Here is a 16,246-nt window from a genome sequence, read left to right as displayed (position 1 = left end):
ACTTGTATGTCTTCAGTCACAAATTCACATCATATTTGTGATGCTGTAGGTAGCAAGAGCCAAAGTTAGTCCTAGTGCTGACTTGTGCTGCCAAGACTTGGTTTGTGTTTTTAGCATCCCAGCCACGTGTGCAAACACTGGGAACTCCTTGGTTCACTGCCTGTGTGGGCTCACTGTCTTTGCTAAGGAAGTGCAGTGCTCTGAGCCCTGCTGTCTCACCTTCCACACACAAATGCTCTGATTCACTGCAAAACCCAATCCTCACACTGAAGTTATGAGCCTTCAGATAAGAATTATGGTTGTGTGTACTGAAGGCCTAAAGCAGCTCCCACAAGCACTGCATGTGTTTGGTTTGGTGTTGGCACAGGGCTGTCAGCTTTGCAGAGCTGACTGGGAACCAAGTGGCCTTTGTCTTGTCTGGAAACAGGAACGCAGCTGATACTTCCTGATGAGGTTCCTTGGTGTAAGGAAGCTTCACTGAGAGATGGTTTAGTACAGAAGTATAAATAATACCTGCTAATTACCAACATTGCCATAATTTCTGGGGGGTGGGGGGAGGCTGTAAGAGTCAATGGCATTTTGAAATCCATGATGGCTTTATGAAGAATTTCACATTCTATATTCTAAAAGCTGTGGCATTCTAAAGCTTACAACATAGCATTGCATACTTGTGCATATTGTGTGGTGGTTCAGTGAGGGACTCTTATGGGTGTAAAAATATCTCCTGGGAGCAAAACTTGTATTTGAATTAACTTCCAGTTTCCCAGCATTGAAGAGGGACAAGAGCATTTTCCATGGAATACAGTGAAATGTTACTAAGGTTGCTGTACAGCCTATGATTGCTGAATCTCCAGCCTGTTGCTTTCCTGTGCTGGGTTTTGAGGATATCATCAAAACATGAATTATGTCTTCCCTCAGTCCTGCTTTGCTGGTGAATCCCGTTGAGCACTAACAGAAGGAATGATGTCCTTGCTATTTGGTATACTCTGGCACTGCCAGTTGTGCACAGCCAGTATCAAGGAGTGTGTGAAGTGTCACCTTGCTGGGCTGGTGTCTCAGAACTGTTGATACGACAGTGACTTGTTACAGCTGTTCAGAACAATGTGTTTTCTTTATGGTCACTGCTGCCAAATCAATGCAGTTCTAAATAATGCCATTTACAAAATTTTGAAAGAAAACAGAACAGCTTCTTCAGACACTTCATTGTGCCATGTCATGAGAAAACCAGAAGTTTCATACCTTGACCAAAATTTTCCTCAAATGATGTAACTCAGATTTGTCTCCTTTGATGTAAATGCATACTTTTTCTGTTAGTGGGACATGCAAGTAAAAAAGCTTATTGGTTGAGAAAGGGTACTTGCCTAAGAGTAGCTCTTCCTCAAATGAATTATGTAACTTATAAAACCTGTTTTTCATTCTCCTTTCTAAAGCTCAAGAATTTAGTTATTATGCATGTAGAGTCTTTCCTGATTCTCTTTAAAGCTCCTTTATTTTTCTTTCTCTCTTTTTCTCTGTCTTGATCTCCTTCCTCTCCTGCTCCTTAAGGCCTTGGAATATCTTTTCAAGTTCATTGTCCAATCTCGGATCCTTTACTCCAGAGCTACTTGTGGAATGGAGGAGGAGCAGTTCCGCTCCAGCATCCAGGAGCTTTTCCAGTCCATCAGATTTGTGCTCAGCTTGGACAGCAGGAGCTCTGAGACTCTCATCTTCACACAGGTTTGCTATTTCCTACACTCCCACTGGCAAACCACAAGGTACCCTTCCTGCACGGGTAGGAGGTGTGGGCACATGGGGTGAAATGCAGGTCAGTGGAGTTTTCCCCGTAACAAGCTGGTGATGCTGGAAAACAAGACACCCATTAATGGCATTAGGCAGTGGTTTTGCACAGGTGAGCTGGACTGGGGGCACTCTAGAGGAAATGACTTCTCACATGAGAATGCAATTTTTGCTTTTCACAAAAGTAAACTGTGTTTTCAAGTCTCCCTCATTCCTATGTCTTATGGTTGGCTGTTGCAGCAAAGCAGATGGGACTCCGTTTCTTCATGCAGAAAAAGCCCATCCTTTATTCACATAGTTGATATTTATAGGGAAATATCAGAAGGCACTGTGTTAAACCTAATTGGTCAGCAATTTACTGACACTCAGTTTATTGGTGGGTAAATGGCTAGGGTGTACATCTGTCAAATCTCTCTATATTTGGTTAGTTTCCATATTTTCTTCATTGATTCTTATGGGACAGATTTCTTATTTAGAACAGGTGCAAATGGTTTTCTTACCAGAACAGCTTGTTGTGTTAACTGCTTTCATTCTTATGATTTTTCACATGGGAAGTTTGCTAGCTACACTTAGAAGAAATAACAGGCCAGGTGCTAATTTAACCTGATTTTATAAGGCTTTTCTTTTATAATATCTACTTGTATGCAACAGTTGGCCTCAGGAATTTCTAAATCCTTCATTATAGTACTTCAAATCAATACTTATGGTCAGCAGCATCACAGTGAGAAGTTCAACTGATGTATCTGCACTCAGGTAAACAATTCAAGCATGTGCTAAAATTACAGTCAGAATCATGTGCAGCCTGACCACAAATATGTTGTGATGCCCATACTCATATTTAATGCATCATTAAATATGGCCCAGGGGACTTCATGAAGATTTCGTGTGGGCTGAAGACAGTACTCCAAGTAAGTAAGGACGCTGCTGAGTTTTGGGCTCAGTTTTAAAGACCTCTGTACTGCATTACATACTGCTGCATTTAAATTTTAAATGTCAAACATCCTGTTTGATGCCTCTGCTCAGAGAATGTCAGAATGGAGCATCAGAGCTCCCTGGTTAATGTGAAGGTGGTTTGTAATCACTAATGCAGAATTACAGGTGTTTGGAACACCTGCTGTATTTTGCAAAAGAAGCAGCTGCCGTGAACATCGCAGCCAAGCAGTGACTCTGCTGGTTCAGGAAGCTGCCAGAGGAGTGATCCCTTTCTTAAGGAGCTGCTCTGAAAGATTTGAGAACAGCTGCTCTAATGTTTTATTTAATCACCCATTAGTGGGTATAATACGATGAGCCAGGAACAGGAAAAATCAGTGCACAGAATTTTGCAGACAAAGTGATGGTGAATGGAAACAGTATCTGCCTAATGTTTTCCAGTTGTGTTGGTCCCAAATAGAGAGGGAGAGTCACTTTGAGGATGGGGGATTTTCCTTTTTTTTCTTTGTTTCTCTTCTTAATTTTTTTCCTCCTTTCTCTCACTATGGTATTTCTTACTTTGGACTTTTGTAATTTGTAAAGCCTGTCCTTGTTGAATCTTTGAAAAGTTTACTTTTTGTTTCCCCCTTGCCACTGTGTTGCCCCCTGACCCCCTTGCCCCGTAGGCCCCCCAGCCTGGAGGGCAGGCGAGCGGAGCCGGGACAGGTGCCCCACAAAAAGGTGGGGGCACAACCAGGCCGACATTTAATTCTGTAAGTAACGATCCCCAGGACTGCTCAAGTGTTTCATTGTGGATGTTCCCAGTCAATCTCCTTTCCCTACCCCAAACACTTTTCCTGCATATAAACTAGAGTGATGTTTAAGTGGCCGGTACTTTAAAACTTGGAGATGCGGAATATTTCAGCTATTCATGGACCAGTTTATATCATCCACACACCAAAAAGACAGTACTGAGGGTGTACACAAGATTATATAAGTCAAATTGTTCAGGGGAGCCAAACATTTGTTTCTTATTGGGTTATTAGTTCTGGAAATCTGGACAATAGTTAAATACCCACAGAAATGCTTGAGGCCCTGGCAAACATCATTTCCCTCACACTTGTCCTCTTCTCCAGGATATTTGAGAGATCTCAGTATCTCAGTTTTTTCCAGTAATGAGAGTAAAACTGATTTCCTTCCTCCCAGGCAATTAGTTTGACACAAGTAATGTTCCAGCATATTTTAGGGTGTTGAGCAATAATGGAACCCTTCAAGGAACTGTTGAAATTATGTCTCCTCAGGACAGCTCCAAATCTTCCTGAAGAGATCCCATGCCTACCCTTGGATTGCTAGGGGTTATACAGAAATCCTTCTGCTTTAAAAGTAACAGAAAGTTTAGGAAAACTCCTGTAAGGATTTGTTGGGCCAATATTGTAATTTCACTTGTATTATCCCAAAGATAAAGACAGTGACTGGATTTGTGGCTCTTACTGCCTTCCAAGAGTACCAGGAGCTAGTGAAACAATTTATACTTATTTTGTTAGTACATTGTAGGTATATAGGAACAAATAGGTGACAACACCTAGGAGGCCTTGTGGGGGTTTGTGTAATCTGAATTGATTGTAACAAAACAAGATTTTGAGAGAGAACGAGTGGAAGAAGGAGGTAAATTTATATTCAGAATAATTTAACAAGCTCTACCATGTTAGTTGTAAAAATAACTTGATTTTGCTCAAATATTATTAAATAGATTTCACTGTTGAAGGAGAAAAGACTTGGCAAAGAAGGAAGCTGGGATTATATGGATTAGGAGAGTCATGTCAGTAAGGAAGAGATAAAGAAATGTTTATGCAATGAGAAAACAAAACAATCTCTGAGGAAAAGGAAATACTGACAGTGGTGAGACTCTGGAAGGGCAAAGCTGAACAGAGATCTGCAGTGAAGTCTAGTAAATCTGAACTTGTGCAGGAAATCCCTGAGGGGTTTGTGTGGAGAGCTTCGGGGAAGGGAGGTGGGAATGGCAGGAAGGGAAGAGTGGAGGTGAGGCTGGCTCAAGAAAGCAACCATCTAGGAATTAAAATAGTTACAATGAGGAAGCAGGTGTGAAGCTTGGGTAGGATGTGGATGAAGGGAAGAATTTTAAAACATTAGAGGTGGTGGCAGTTGTTTAAAAGGACACCAAGTGTGCAGAACTTGAGCACAGGGTGGTGCATGGAATTTTCTACTCTTGCGAAAAAATTAATTAAAGAATAGGAAATAAGACATGAAGGGATTTTTGTTGCTGTTGTGCTGAACCATTTTTGCACTTCAAGAAGCCCTTGAAGAAGGGCTTCTTTTGCACTTCAAGAAGCATAGCTCCAGCTTACTGGAAATATCTGTTACTGCAAGAATCACATGCACATTCGCATGATGTGATGCCTCTTTCACGTGGACTCACACCCCACCCCTGCTGTGGAAATCCTGGAATGTCACATGGCAGAGCTGGTTGAGGGTCTGTCAGCAGGTTCTTCACTTCAGAATATTTTCTGAAGAGTTTTAACTGTCTTAGGTAGTTGCTTAGTACAAACAATTGATATAGAACTCTCTAATCAGAAGCAAGTGTTGTATTAACTGAAAAAGGTAAATCAACAAAAAGGGACTATCTTGTCTGATATCTCAATTTTTCTTCTGTTTTATAAGCTGTCTCCTAAATTACAGTTTTTTGAAGTTATATCTATGTGCTCTACTTATCCTAAGATGCACTACTGTAGCAGCACTTGATTTTTCTGTGCTACATGTGACTTGTTCACTCTGAGCTCCAGGTACCACCAGCCGTAGCACAGTCTGTAGTAGCTTTGTGCAGACCCTCGTTCGGTGTTCCTGTTGTTCCCACCTCTCTGCACCGATGCAGGTGGGGAGCCGCAGGTGCTGAGCTGCTCCTGTCCCCGCAGGCTGCCCTGCTGAACTCGTTCCCCGCCATCTTTGATGAGCTGCTGCAGATGTTCACGGTGCAGGAGGTGGCGGAGTTCGTGCGGGGCACGCTGGGCAGCATGCCCAGCACGGTGCACATCGGCCAGTCCATGGACGTGGTGAAGCTCCAGTCCATCGCCCGCACGGTCGACAGCCGCCTCTTCTCCTTCTCAGGTGAGGGGCTCAGGGCTGCTGCTCACTGAGGGCACCAGCACCTTGGGTGCTTTTGCAGTGGCTCTATTGGGAGTAATTCCCTGCTGAATGCCAGTAATGTTGGCCACTATTTCTCTTGGCAGCATCATTGATAAATGTATTCATTCGCTCAGTTGGTTGGAGCAGGGTGCTAATAAAACCAACGTTGTGGGTTTGATGCCTCTTTTCCCAAGGGCTTTCACTTCAGAGTTGGATTCCGTGATCCTTGTTTGTCCCAGCTCAGACTATTCAGTAATTCTCTTAACTCCGTTCAATACAAATACTTTACAAGTTTCACTGCAGTAGGAAATGTTTATCAATCCATCATATATAAATTGTAGTTACTAAAGGTTGATTAACATACATCAAAAAAATTAGTTCATTATTAAAACTGCCAAATCTCACTTTACATTTCACATTGTTCTTACCATGGACAGGAAGAAAACCTCCTTTCAGTCAATTTATGCCTGAGAAGCAGGGGGGATAGTCATGTGAGAAACCCACCACATTCCTTTAAAGTATCTTTAATCTTTATGTTGTAACTTTAGTATTTCTTTAGCTCAACACTTTAGTAATCTTTAATTCTTAAAATTTTACTTAAATACATTTATATTATTGCCTACATATACTGTAAAATAGAATTTTAAAAAATCTTAAAGAACTCAGTGGAAAATGGCTGAAGATTGTGAGTGTATTTCATACATGAAGGTCTGAATGAAAGAAATGAAGGTGAAGTGGAAGACAGAAAGCTCCACTGGGTTTTTCTTTCCTGTAGTGAGGACCTCAAGTTAGTGCACTTAAATTATTGTACTCAGTCCAAGGTGAGAATAATAACACCACAGAATTTTGTCGAAACCATCCATTGTAATTGTTTGTAAATATTTTCTTTCCTTACATTTGTAACGATTTTCCTTCATTCAGAGTCCCGGCGCATCCTGCTGCCTGTGGTCCTTCACCACATTCACCTTCACCTACGACAGCAGAAGGAGCTGCTTATCTGCTCTGGGATCCTCAGTAGTATCTTCTCCATAATCAAGACCAGTTCTTTGGTAAATCTGCTACGTGATTTCAATTTTTTATTTGCACCTCTGATTTAGTAAAATGAAGAGTGAGACATTTTTATAGGTTAATACAGGTTTTTCAAAGAACCTTTTAAAAACAAGATTGTGCTGTCAGCAGGAGAACATCTGAAATGAGGGTTTGGCTCTGTGTGTGACTCAGAGCATCCTGATTACACACTGTGCTTGCTGTTAGGAGGGGGGAATCATATACACCCTCACCAGCTTTGACACTGTTTAATTTTCTTCATGCAAGCCCAGAACCTGGATGTCAGTGGAGTTTAAAAGTTCTACACAGCTCAAGGACTCGTAGTTCTGCAAGAGACAGTAACTAGCACTTTGTGGTCCACATTAAAAGAATACTCTAAAATTATCCAATCAGTGAATTCCCACTTACTTCTGGAAATTGCTGCTGAGTTTCAACACCCAGCTTTGACGGTCATAATACTCTGATCTCAAATGGTAACTGGATCATGTGAAGCAATGCTCACAAAGAGGGGGTGGTGAAGTTTCCCCACCTGACTAAAGTAGGAAGCTCATGGTGCTAAATATAATTCATACCAATGTGTATTTCCAATTACAAATCAAGGTTCTGTGTGAAAGGAATGAGATGAAAGGCATCATGGAAATAAGCTAAAATAATACTGCCATGGAGTAAAGGTTCCTGAACATAATCTGCTCCTGTTGTGTTTTAGACCTTTGATTATAGACTAACCTTTATGGCTGTGACCCTGAATGTTTCCATCAGAGACTGTCCAGGTAACACACACACACACTCTGACCGAACAATGGGATCTGGGACCAATGAGGAATTTGATTGTACTTCTGCGAGCCTGTTACAGAGCTCTCTGTCCCAGGGAGCCTGCTATGGCTCACTCAGCAGAACTGTCTTTACCAGTTCCATCTCTCCACTTCCTAACTGTCTGTTTGCTCACCACTTGCTGTAGGAGGGAGATGTCGTGGAGGAGGTTGAGATGATGGTGGAGAGCCTCCTGGACGTGCTGTTACAAACTCTGCTCACAATCATGAGTAAATCGCAGTCTCAGGAGGCGGTAAGAGGGCAGCGCTGCCCGCAGTGCACAGCAGAAATCACTGTTAGTAACTAACAATCAGTTTCTATTTCCTGCTTCTCTAACCTCTGGTTCAGTCCCTCACCACCACTGGCACCTCATCATCATCTCTGCTGCATGAATGCCCAGGGCTTTGTCTCTTTCCCTTAATAAGCCACAAACCCATTCCTTCCTCCCTGCACCAGTGAGGGCTGCAGGAAGCAGTGAAGCTCAGGAAGCTTTAGTGGATTTCCAGATTATTTTCTTGTTTGTCTTTGCAGCTGTAATTGAGAGTTACTGCTTAAGATTTGAGGTACTAGGGAGCTGCCTGGGCTTCACCCCTATGGTGGTATCACCAAGGGTTATAATGAGTATCAGGCTGTGATCCCCAAAACTGAGGATATGACAGTGCTCTGTGGTTAAATCCCTTTACTTAAGACCCTGGAGAGATCCTGTCCAGGGTCACTGATTATTTCATGTAAATGAAACACAACATATTTTTTCAAAAGAAATTAAGAGATGCTAAGTCAAGTGAGCTGTTGAGCTTGGTGGGAGAAGCCACAACTTTACCCAGGCTGCCAGCCTTAGCCACAGGGAAGAAATTTTTCTTTCACATGCGGTGGAAGAGAAGAAAAAGAATAGAATTTTGATGTTCAGCCTTTTTCTTTCCTGGATTTCTGCCCTTTTCTATTTTAGCCTATTTTAGCCTATTTTTGTTTTCAGAGTCTCTAATGCAGCTTTTGCACAATGTAGGATGTTAAGCTGCTGTTCAGAACATCCTTTTTTTAGACTTGTTTTTTTAGCAAATGGCTGAAACCTGCAGCAATGCTGCTGGGGGCAGATGTGCACTAAGGTGCACTTCTCACACAAGAGAGAAGGTTGGATCTTTCCTTGTTAGCTCAGTTAACAAGATGTGCTTTGATACAGAAGAAAAAGGGGACTGGTTTGCAAATGTCCAGTAATATCTCAGTTGCCTTTTACTGCTGCCATTTGACTTACTGCTGTTTCCCACATGCCAGCCCACACAGAAGAGCACATCTTTCTTCCTAGTGAAGTACAGCCCTGGAAAGTTTTTTGCAACAACCTATGTCAAAGCTTCTGGGTAGATGCTTGAGCCATTTAAGAGTAACAATAAAATGGAAGGCACAGTCCCTTGTATTCGCTCCTCAATTTACATTTCACAGCACAGTGATATATGGATTCTTATTAGATATGGCTTAGATTTGTGCATTTTCCAAATTAGTTTCTCTGTTGCAGAAAAAAATAGTGTTGTGCAAGGGACTGGCAGTCAACAGACCCAGTCTTGATGTTTTTGGCACCACTTTGCTTGTTCTCTTGGACAGATTGCTTAACTTCTCTGTGCTTTGCTTTCAGATTTGTAAAATGGGGGAGCTCCTCTTTGGAAAACACTTTGGGATGCTGTGGTAACTGGTTAGGGTGCATCTGCTTTGCAAAATTACAGAAGTGTTATTGTTGCTCATGTAGGCTTACCCAGACTGTGCTCAGGAAATCTGACTGCAGATCTGTCAGTACTGGAGCTTTGACAGCACAGAACTTGGTGAACACTAATAAGCCATATATTTATAAGCTTCCAGGCACCTTCTGTAGCCCAGCCTGATCCCAAGCTGTCACTGCTTTACTGGTCAGAGTCACTTAGTTCAAATAACTGCTGGTCTGTAGGCATGAGCTGCAGTCACACCTCTGACAGACACTGTGTATTAAGTACCTGAAAAAGGTATTGTCACAACCTGCATGCTTGGAGGGGGATTTGTAATGTCTGTATTCATAATTTTAAATTACTTTTGTTTAGACTACAACTTTGATTAAAAGATCTTTAAAATGGGCATCTGTGGAGGAGCCTCCTGGATATAATACAGTATCCCTGTATTCACAGTAACTCAGGAACTGTTAGCCAGCAGTACTTTCAATCTCTGCATGTCAGCTGTCCCCTCATAGGCATTGGGGCCATTTCAGACCCCTCCCTTTATACCTTCCCCCGGGTTAAGCTTTGTATCTGTGAAATTTCAGATTGAATGAAAGAGTTTCTCATTTGGTCAACAGGGAGAATATGTCTCCTGCCTTTTATCTTTGCTTCGTCAGATGTCAGACACTCACTTCCAGCACTTACTGGACAACTTCCAAAGCAAGGATGAGCTGAAGGTACAAAAGGATGTGATGTTTGTAGGGTGATTCCCTCAGAATGGGAGAGCAGAGGGGAATCCCTCCACCATCACTTGCCTGTTTATCATTCCTATCCACTGGCACTCTGTTCAGGGACCTCCCTTTCACTTTTACAATCATTGGTGTAGTGTTGCAAAAACATATTTAAGACCACAGGGCACTGAATTATCTTTATAACAGCAAATAAAGTCCCAGGATAGATGTTGTTGGACATAAAGGATATTGTAATTGTTACATATAAAACACAGGCAGAGGAACAGGGCTTTTTAATCCCGAGAATGTGAAGTCAGTTGTTGTATAGCATTTTGCTACACGTTCAGTATGCACTGGAGCTTTCTTACAAAGGATATTGATTTTATGCCAGAAGAGAATTTCAAGCCTTTTGGGGGTTACAAATGTCTCTAGCAGATGAAATATTTTTTGGGAAAGCTGTAACCTTACCACTCCACTTGCTGTGTGCTTCTTTGAGAACATCAGTTTAAATTATGGCTCTCCATGAACAGCAGGGGTTGGTGGAGGGGCACAGACCTCTGACATTTTGAAGTGGCACATCTCACATCTCATACCAGCAGAACTTCTTAACTCAGCTTCAGTGGGGAAGAGAAGTATCTCCAGCAACAGCCTGTTTAAAAGGCAGACTAATTATATAAATAAAGACAAACTTTTATATAAAATGATTTTGTTTAGCATGGCACTCAAATAGGCACAATAAGAACAATGTAATGTTACCTTAACCATGTTCTGTTACCTTAGCAAATGAAATGGAGAAGCAGTGAGAAGTCCTTTCTGGATAGACTTTCAGCTTTTAAATATTTTGTGTGAATATACAGAAGCTGAATAAATCAGGGAGATGAATACGGGATGATAAAATTCTTATCTTTAGGTTGCAGGGTTCAGTGTATCTCAGGTTGATAGTTATGTGAGATTGCTGCCTTTCTGATAACTTTGAAATTGCTCACAGGAAAATTATTTGGTAAATTAATTCATAATAAATTTTAATAGATCTTTTAAAAGCCATCTAAACTATAGTTCTTATGTCAGACTTCTGGAAAGGTCATTGAACTAAAATTTATCGTTATGCCCAAAAAAGCTGTTGTATCTCTGATAATCTGAGTATATGTTCCAAGAGTACCACAAAGGCTGAAGATTTTATATATTACTCTATTCTCCCATCAAATATGGCTGTTATAATATTTTCAATACTTCTTCTGGCATGGAAAGGCATTTTATTCACTTACCACTGTTACACTTCAGGCAAAATGAAGCCAAAAGTCAAGGAGCTCCTAATGCTTCACTCTGAGCTCAGTTACACCAAGATATTAATCAAGACACCCTCCATTAAGGCATATTGGTAGTATGGTTTTGAAGAATCCCTGCTCTGCCAGTTTCTCTGCTATTTTGATTTTGTCTGGAAGGAAAACAAAACAGCTAAATCATAGGTTGCAAGGCCAACAACTTGTCACATTTGATCTTCCCTGTTGTTCTGTACAGACATGGAGGTGCAGCTAGTCAAAAACCAGAAATGTCTTCAGGTTTGGGGATTTTTTTTTTGGAAGCAAACATCCAGCTGAATGTGTCTAAGAGCTCTTTGCTGCTGTGTGTTGCCAGAAATGGGGTTTTCTGTTACTATTTTAGAAAGCCTGTGTAGGAGTTTTATTGGGCTTGCGGGTATGGTTAGTTCTCACATTGTGATGTAAGTCCAAAGAAATTTGGACAGATAAATTAATAAAATGAATGCATTAAAAAGTGATTATGAGTCCAGTATATTTGAAAATAGCTGCAAATTGACATGAACTCTGGGTGATAATATGAGAAGTCAGATACAATTATGCACATAGGGAAGATTTGCATCTCCCTGTAGAAGTGAAGATTTTAAAGAAGCTGGAAGTTGTATATTAGACTCAAACAAAAGGAATAGAGCCATATTGCAATGTATGTTGCTTTCACGTTTCCAGGCGGATGGCCTTGCAACACAAAGCTCAAGTAGAGCACACTTAGCTTAATTGTCTTTCTTACAATCAAGAGAATAGATTCACCTGCAACTGCTGCTGATTTTTACATATTTTCCCCTGTGTGACAGGAGTTCCTCCTGAAGATTTTCTGTGTGTTTCGGAACCTGATGAAGATGAGTGTCTTTCCTCGGGACTGGATGGTGATGAGGTTGCTCACCAGCAAGTAAGTAGAGGAGCAGGTATAAAATGTTGCCTTTCTGTGGCAGTTAAAGCCTGGGGGCAGTGTTTTTCCTCAGAGTGAGATGTGAGGATCAGAACAGGATTTCTGGATTGCTCATCCTCATTCTGCTGTTGTTGTAACACTCTGGACCAAACCTGTGTGTTTGTGGGTTTGTTAAACTCCAGCAGCATTCTCAGAGCCAGGACTTAAAAGCAGAGCTGAAGGAGCTGCCCTTAGGGGTGAAGGGCTGAGTGACCCAGCAGCTCCAGCACACAGGGTGAGCCCAGCTCCCCACACCAAGCGCTGTTTATGAGCTTCTCCCTCCCTTGTCAGGGAATCCCTCCCTTGAACATATGTTTTTTCCCATGAACACCCCTCTGTAGCTGAGCAAGGAGAGGCTCTTGGATATTTTGGGAAAGGGGGAGCAAACCCCAGCCATGACACCAAAGCATTACACAGAGTTCCTGCTCAATTCAGTTGTCATCTGCCATTTTAATGCTCCATTTTATCTCAGTTTCTTGCTTCTGCTGGGTTAAGTACTGTACTCTTTGGATCAGCAGCAGTGTTGAACACAGGGTGGCTGGAATGGTCCACTAGTTTCCTTGGCTAAACTAGCTGTGGAATTCCCACTGACTGAATGATAGCTGGAGCATTCCCACTCTGAGGAAACACCATGGAAAAGCTCCTATAGGCTGCCTGCTCAGCTGAGCTGAATGCTCTGCAAGTCCACCCTGCTAATGAGAAATGAAAGAAGTGGATTTCAGTAATTCAAGCGTAAAGATTCAATGAAATTCTGTAAGAAAAAAGAAATCCACCTGAAACAGTGGCTCCCTCAGATGCTGCAGGTTACCTTTCCCTTGGGCATCATTTTGCCACAAAGCTTTAGACTGACAGTTACATTTAGCAGTGCTGCTGGAGTATTGCTTGCATGTGAATCAGAGATGTGCTCTTCTTTTGATACTACTATTGCCCTATCTACATGCCATTTATTAATTCCTCAATCTATCATGTGCCTTCATTGCCTTTCACTAAAGTGTATGTAGCCACCAACAAAAAATAACACAGAATCAAAAATTAGCAAAATACTCACAAATATCTTGAGTTGAGTGAGATAAAGGACTGTTGCATAGACAAGAACAAGGACAGCTCAAACTTTTTGAGTGCTCTCCTCTGGGGAAAAAACCTTTCTGCTTACAACAGGAGGAAAAGGAGTGTATTATTCCATTTCCCTGGTGGTCATATGGCCCAACCATGCAAAATAGACAGGATTTTAAATGCTCATGTGTAAATTCTAAAAGTTACAATAGTAGTGAAAGTTCATAGTCTTGTATTAATTAGTACAAATTGTTCATTAAAGCAAAGAATGGTGACATGTGTGTAAATATCACAGAGATCACACAAAGAATTCACTTCTCTGTACCTGTAGTAAAACCAGCACCACCAACCACTGTAATATGCTGTATTCCAGATTCAAATGTTCTCTTTTGTTTTCTTTTCTTTGTTTTTGGCTGCAGTATTATAGTTACAACAGTTCAATACTTGTCTTCAGCCCTGCATAAGAATTTCACAGAAACGGACTTCGATTTTAAAGTAAGAATTGATTCAGAAAATGTTCTGACATCTTTTCAAACCAGCGGTAACAAAGGAATAGGAGCTGCCCTCTGCATTAGCTGATGATATTTGCAGCATTTATTAAGAGTGTCTGTCAGGAAGATGACCTAACTGATAAAGGACAGGAATGGAATCTGCTATGGAATTGATGGGAAGTAGAACAGATACAGTGTGAGATCAAATCAGGAAAATTGAGTTCCTCATAAAGGAAACTGGTAATTCCATAAGCATGGGGCCAATGGAGCATCTGTCTGATTCAACCTACAGAAAAACAATTTAAAAGTTTGCTGATGTCACGAAGTTTATTCCTTCTTGAGCTCTGGTGCAAAGAGGAAAACCCAGTGGCATTGCTTTTGTGGGGGTTTTAATTTCAGTTCCTACCAGGGTTTAAATAATCCATTTGTCCCCTTAAGACTTAATTTGTATCTCCATAGTAAGAGACATATTGATGAAGTTACTCCTTGGTTACAAAAAGGAGTCCATCTTTCTCCACTTCTTTAAAACTTACTCTTGGAGTGTAATGTTATAAAATTTCTTTGCTTGTCACAGGTGTGGAACTCTTATTTCAGCCTGGCAGTTTTGTTTATAAACCAGCCGAGTCTCCAACTAGAAAATGCCACACCACCTAAGAGGAAGAAGATTTTGGATAAGTAAGGATATGTTTTGTTGTGTTTCCACCTCAAAAAAGAGCCTTATTTTCCTACCCTAAGTCTGTGTGATTTATTATGAAACCTGGGATGTGTAAATGCCTGGGAAATGAATAACTAGATCTCCCAGTACAGCAATCAGTGATTAGTCAAGTTGTTTGATATTCTTACATTGACATAAATGTGAATTGAATTTTTTTTAACCATTTGATTAATTTTTCACATCTCTGCCTTGCAAGTTTTTGTTCCCTGGGCAGCTGTCTCTCTGTTCTCTCTCAGGTATGGTGATATGAGAGTGATGATGGCCTATGAGCTCTTCAGCATGTGGCAGAACCTGGGTAAGTCTCTCCCTCTCTCACCTGACAACCAAAGCCAAAGGAAAGCTCCATTTCTGTCAGATTTTAAATTTTTTTTAGTGTTTTGTGGCATCACAGAATCCTTTGTTTCTCTGAAGAGAAGCACTTCTCCCACCAAAACTCTCTTCTGTATTCTAGAGGAAAATAACAAAATGTTTGCTGATAGAGATCACAAATACAAGGATATGAGAAGGGGTGAATCACTATGAGAGCAAAGGAGTGACACAAGTCAGATTGGATAACTTAATAATGTAGCTGCAAAATATTCACCAAGCCAAATACAAACATTTTATGTGTAGGACTGTAGGTAGGAGTTGCTATTCAAAAAATCAAAGACAACAAATGTACCATGGTAATAATAATCACCTGAAGGGGAGCTGCGTGTAAAATGCTATGAGTAAAGGGAGGTCTTGTAATCTTTGAGAAAATGTGTAAGCATCTGGAGTAAGAGAAGAGGCACCATATTACTGTCACACTATTTTCCCTAAGTGCACTTGATTCTAGATTAGTTTGCCCAGTCCTGCTTTCTACAGATAAAAGAAATAACAGAACACAAAAAAATAAAAACCCAAGGCAAGATGGACAAGGTTCAGACAATAAGTCAAGAAGACTATGGAAGCAAGAAAAATGAATAAGCCTGATTTGTCTTGTACAACTAAAATGATACAGCCAGAACTGTCACAGTTCAGAGGAACTGTGTGGAAAATAGAAGGCCCTCCAAGGTAACAGAGATCCAATACCCAGAACAACAAACTGGACAAACTCATCTGAGAAGAGAGAAGCCAGTTTTGGATGTGTAGATGCAGACATTTATCACTGGATGCGTTTCCAGATCAGGCTTTGTTGAGTTTGTCAGCAAAGGGTAGCACATGGCTCAGAAGAGGCTGTCAGCAAAGTGCCTCAGGTCCTTCCTGGAGAAAATCCACTTGGTGCCAGTCAAGGGCAGTTAGGAAATTGAGACAGCAGTGGGGACCAAGAGTTCCTTGAAATCTAAAAGTGCTCTATTAAGTACCACTATTCTCACCAGCCCTTTCAAAATCTTCATGAATGGGAAGTACCCTGGCCTCTTTCTCCCCAGTTAGTATGTTTTAGTTGGGTTACTTTTGACAGTTTGAATTCCTTTGCAAAGAAAAATGCACTGACATTTTTTGCTGAAGGCTTTCACAGTGAAATTAAAAATACTCTTGGAGACTTTGCAAGAAATGATGTAAAGCCAATACTGATTTTTTATTCCTTTTCAGGAAAAGAATATTTGCTTTTGTAATGCTCATGCTTACTACTGTGCAAATGTCATTATTGCAAGGCCTCCCTATTTTCTCAGTGACAGATAGCAAAGGCCTTTATTT

At 41.0% G+C, this 16,246-nt stretch overlaps 1 protein-coding gene across 1 annotated transcript in view; it reads left to right on the top strand.

The window, feature by feature from the left end:
* The window catches only part of DOCK3 (dedicator of cytokinesis 3), a gene marked incomplete at both ends in the record, with an annotated part of 180,583 nt that overhangs the window by 127,429 nt on the left and 36,908 nt on the right, over positions 1-16,246 (top strand). The window contains 10 exons of the mRNA XM_084214222.1: positions 1,546-1,716; positions 3,372-3,458; positions 5,616-5,808; positions 6,748-6,875; positions 7,832-7,978; positions 9,995-10,093; positions 12,195-12,289; positions 13,801-13,876; positions 14,447-14,547; positions 14,824-14,882. Coding sequence (XP_084070348.1) covers positions 1,546-1,716; positions 3,372-3,458; positions 5,616-5,808; positions 6,748-6,875; positions 7,832-7,978; positions 9,995-10,093; positions 12,195-12,289; positions 13,801-13,876; positions 14,447-14,547; positions 14,824-14,882 — 1,156 coding nt within the window. The remainder of the gene's footprint in view (positions 1-1,545; positions 1,717-3,371; positions 3,459-5,615; positions 5,809-6,747; positions 6,876-7,831; positions 7,979-9,994; positions 10,094-12,194; positions 12,290-13,800; positions 13,877-14,446; positions 14,548-14,823; positions 14,883-16,246) is intronic.

Source organism: Fringilla coelebs (assembly GCF_963513975.1).
Source record: "Fringilla coelebs genome assembly, chromosome: 13".
In the NCBI taxonomy this organism is placed as follows: domain Eukaryota; kingdom Metazoa; phylum Chordata; class Aves; order Passeriformes; family Fringillidae; genus Fringilla; species Fringilla coelebs.
The sequence above is the reverse complement of the archived record's forward strand: the minus strand, read 5'-3'. Positions and strand labels throughout refer to the sequence as shown.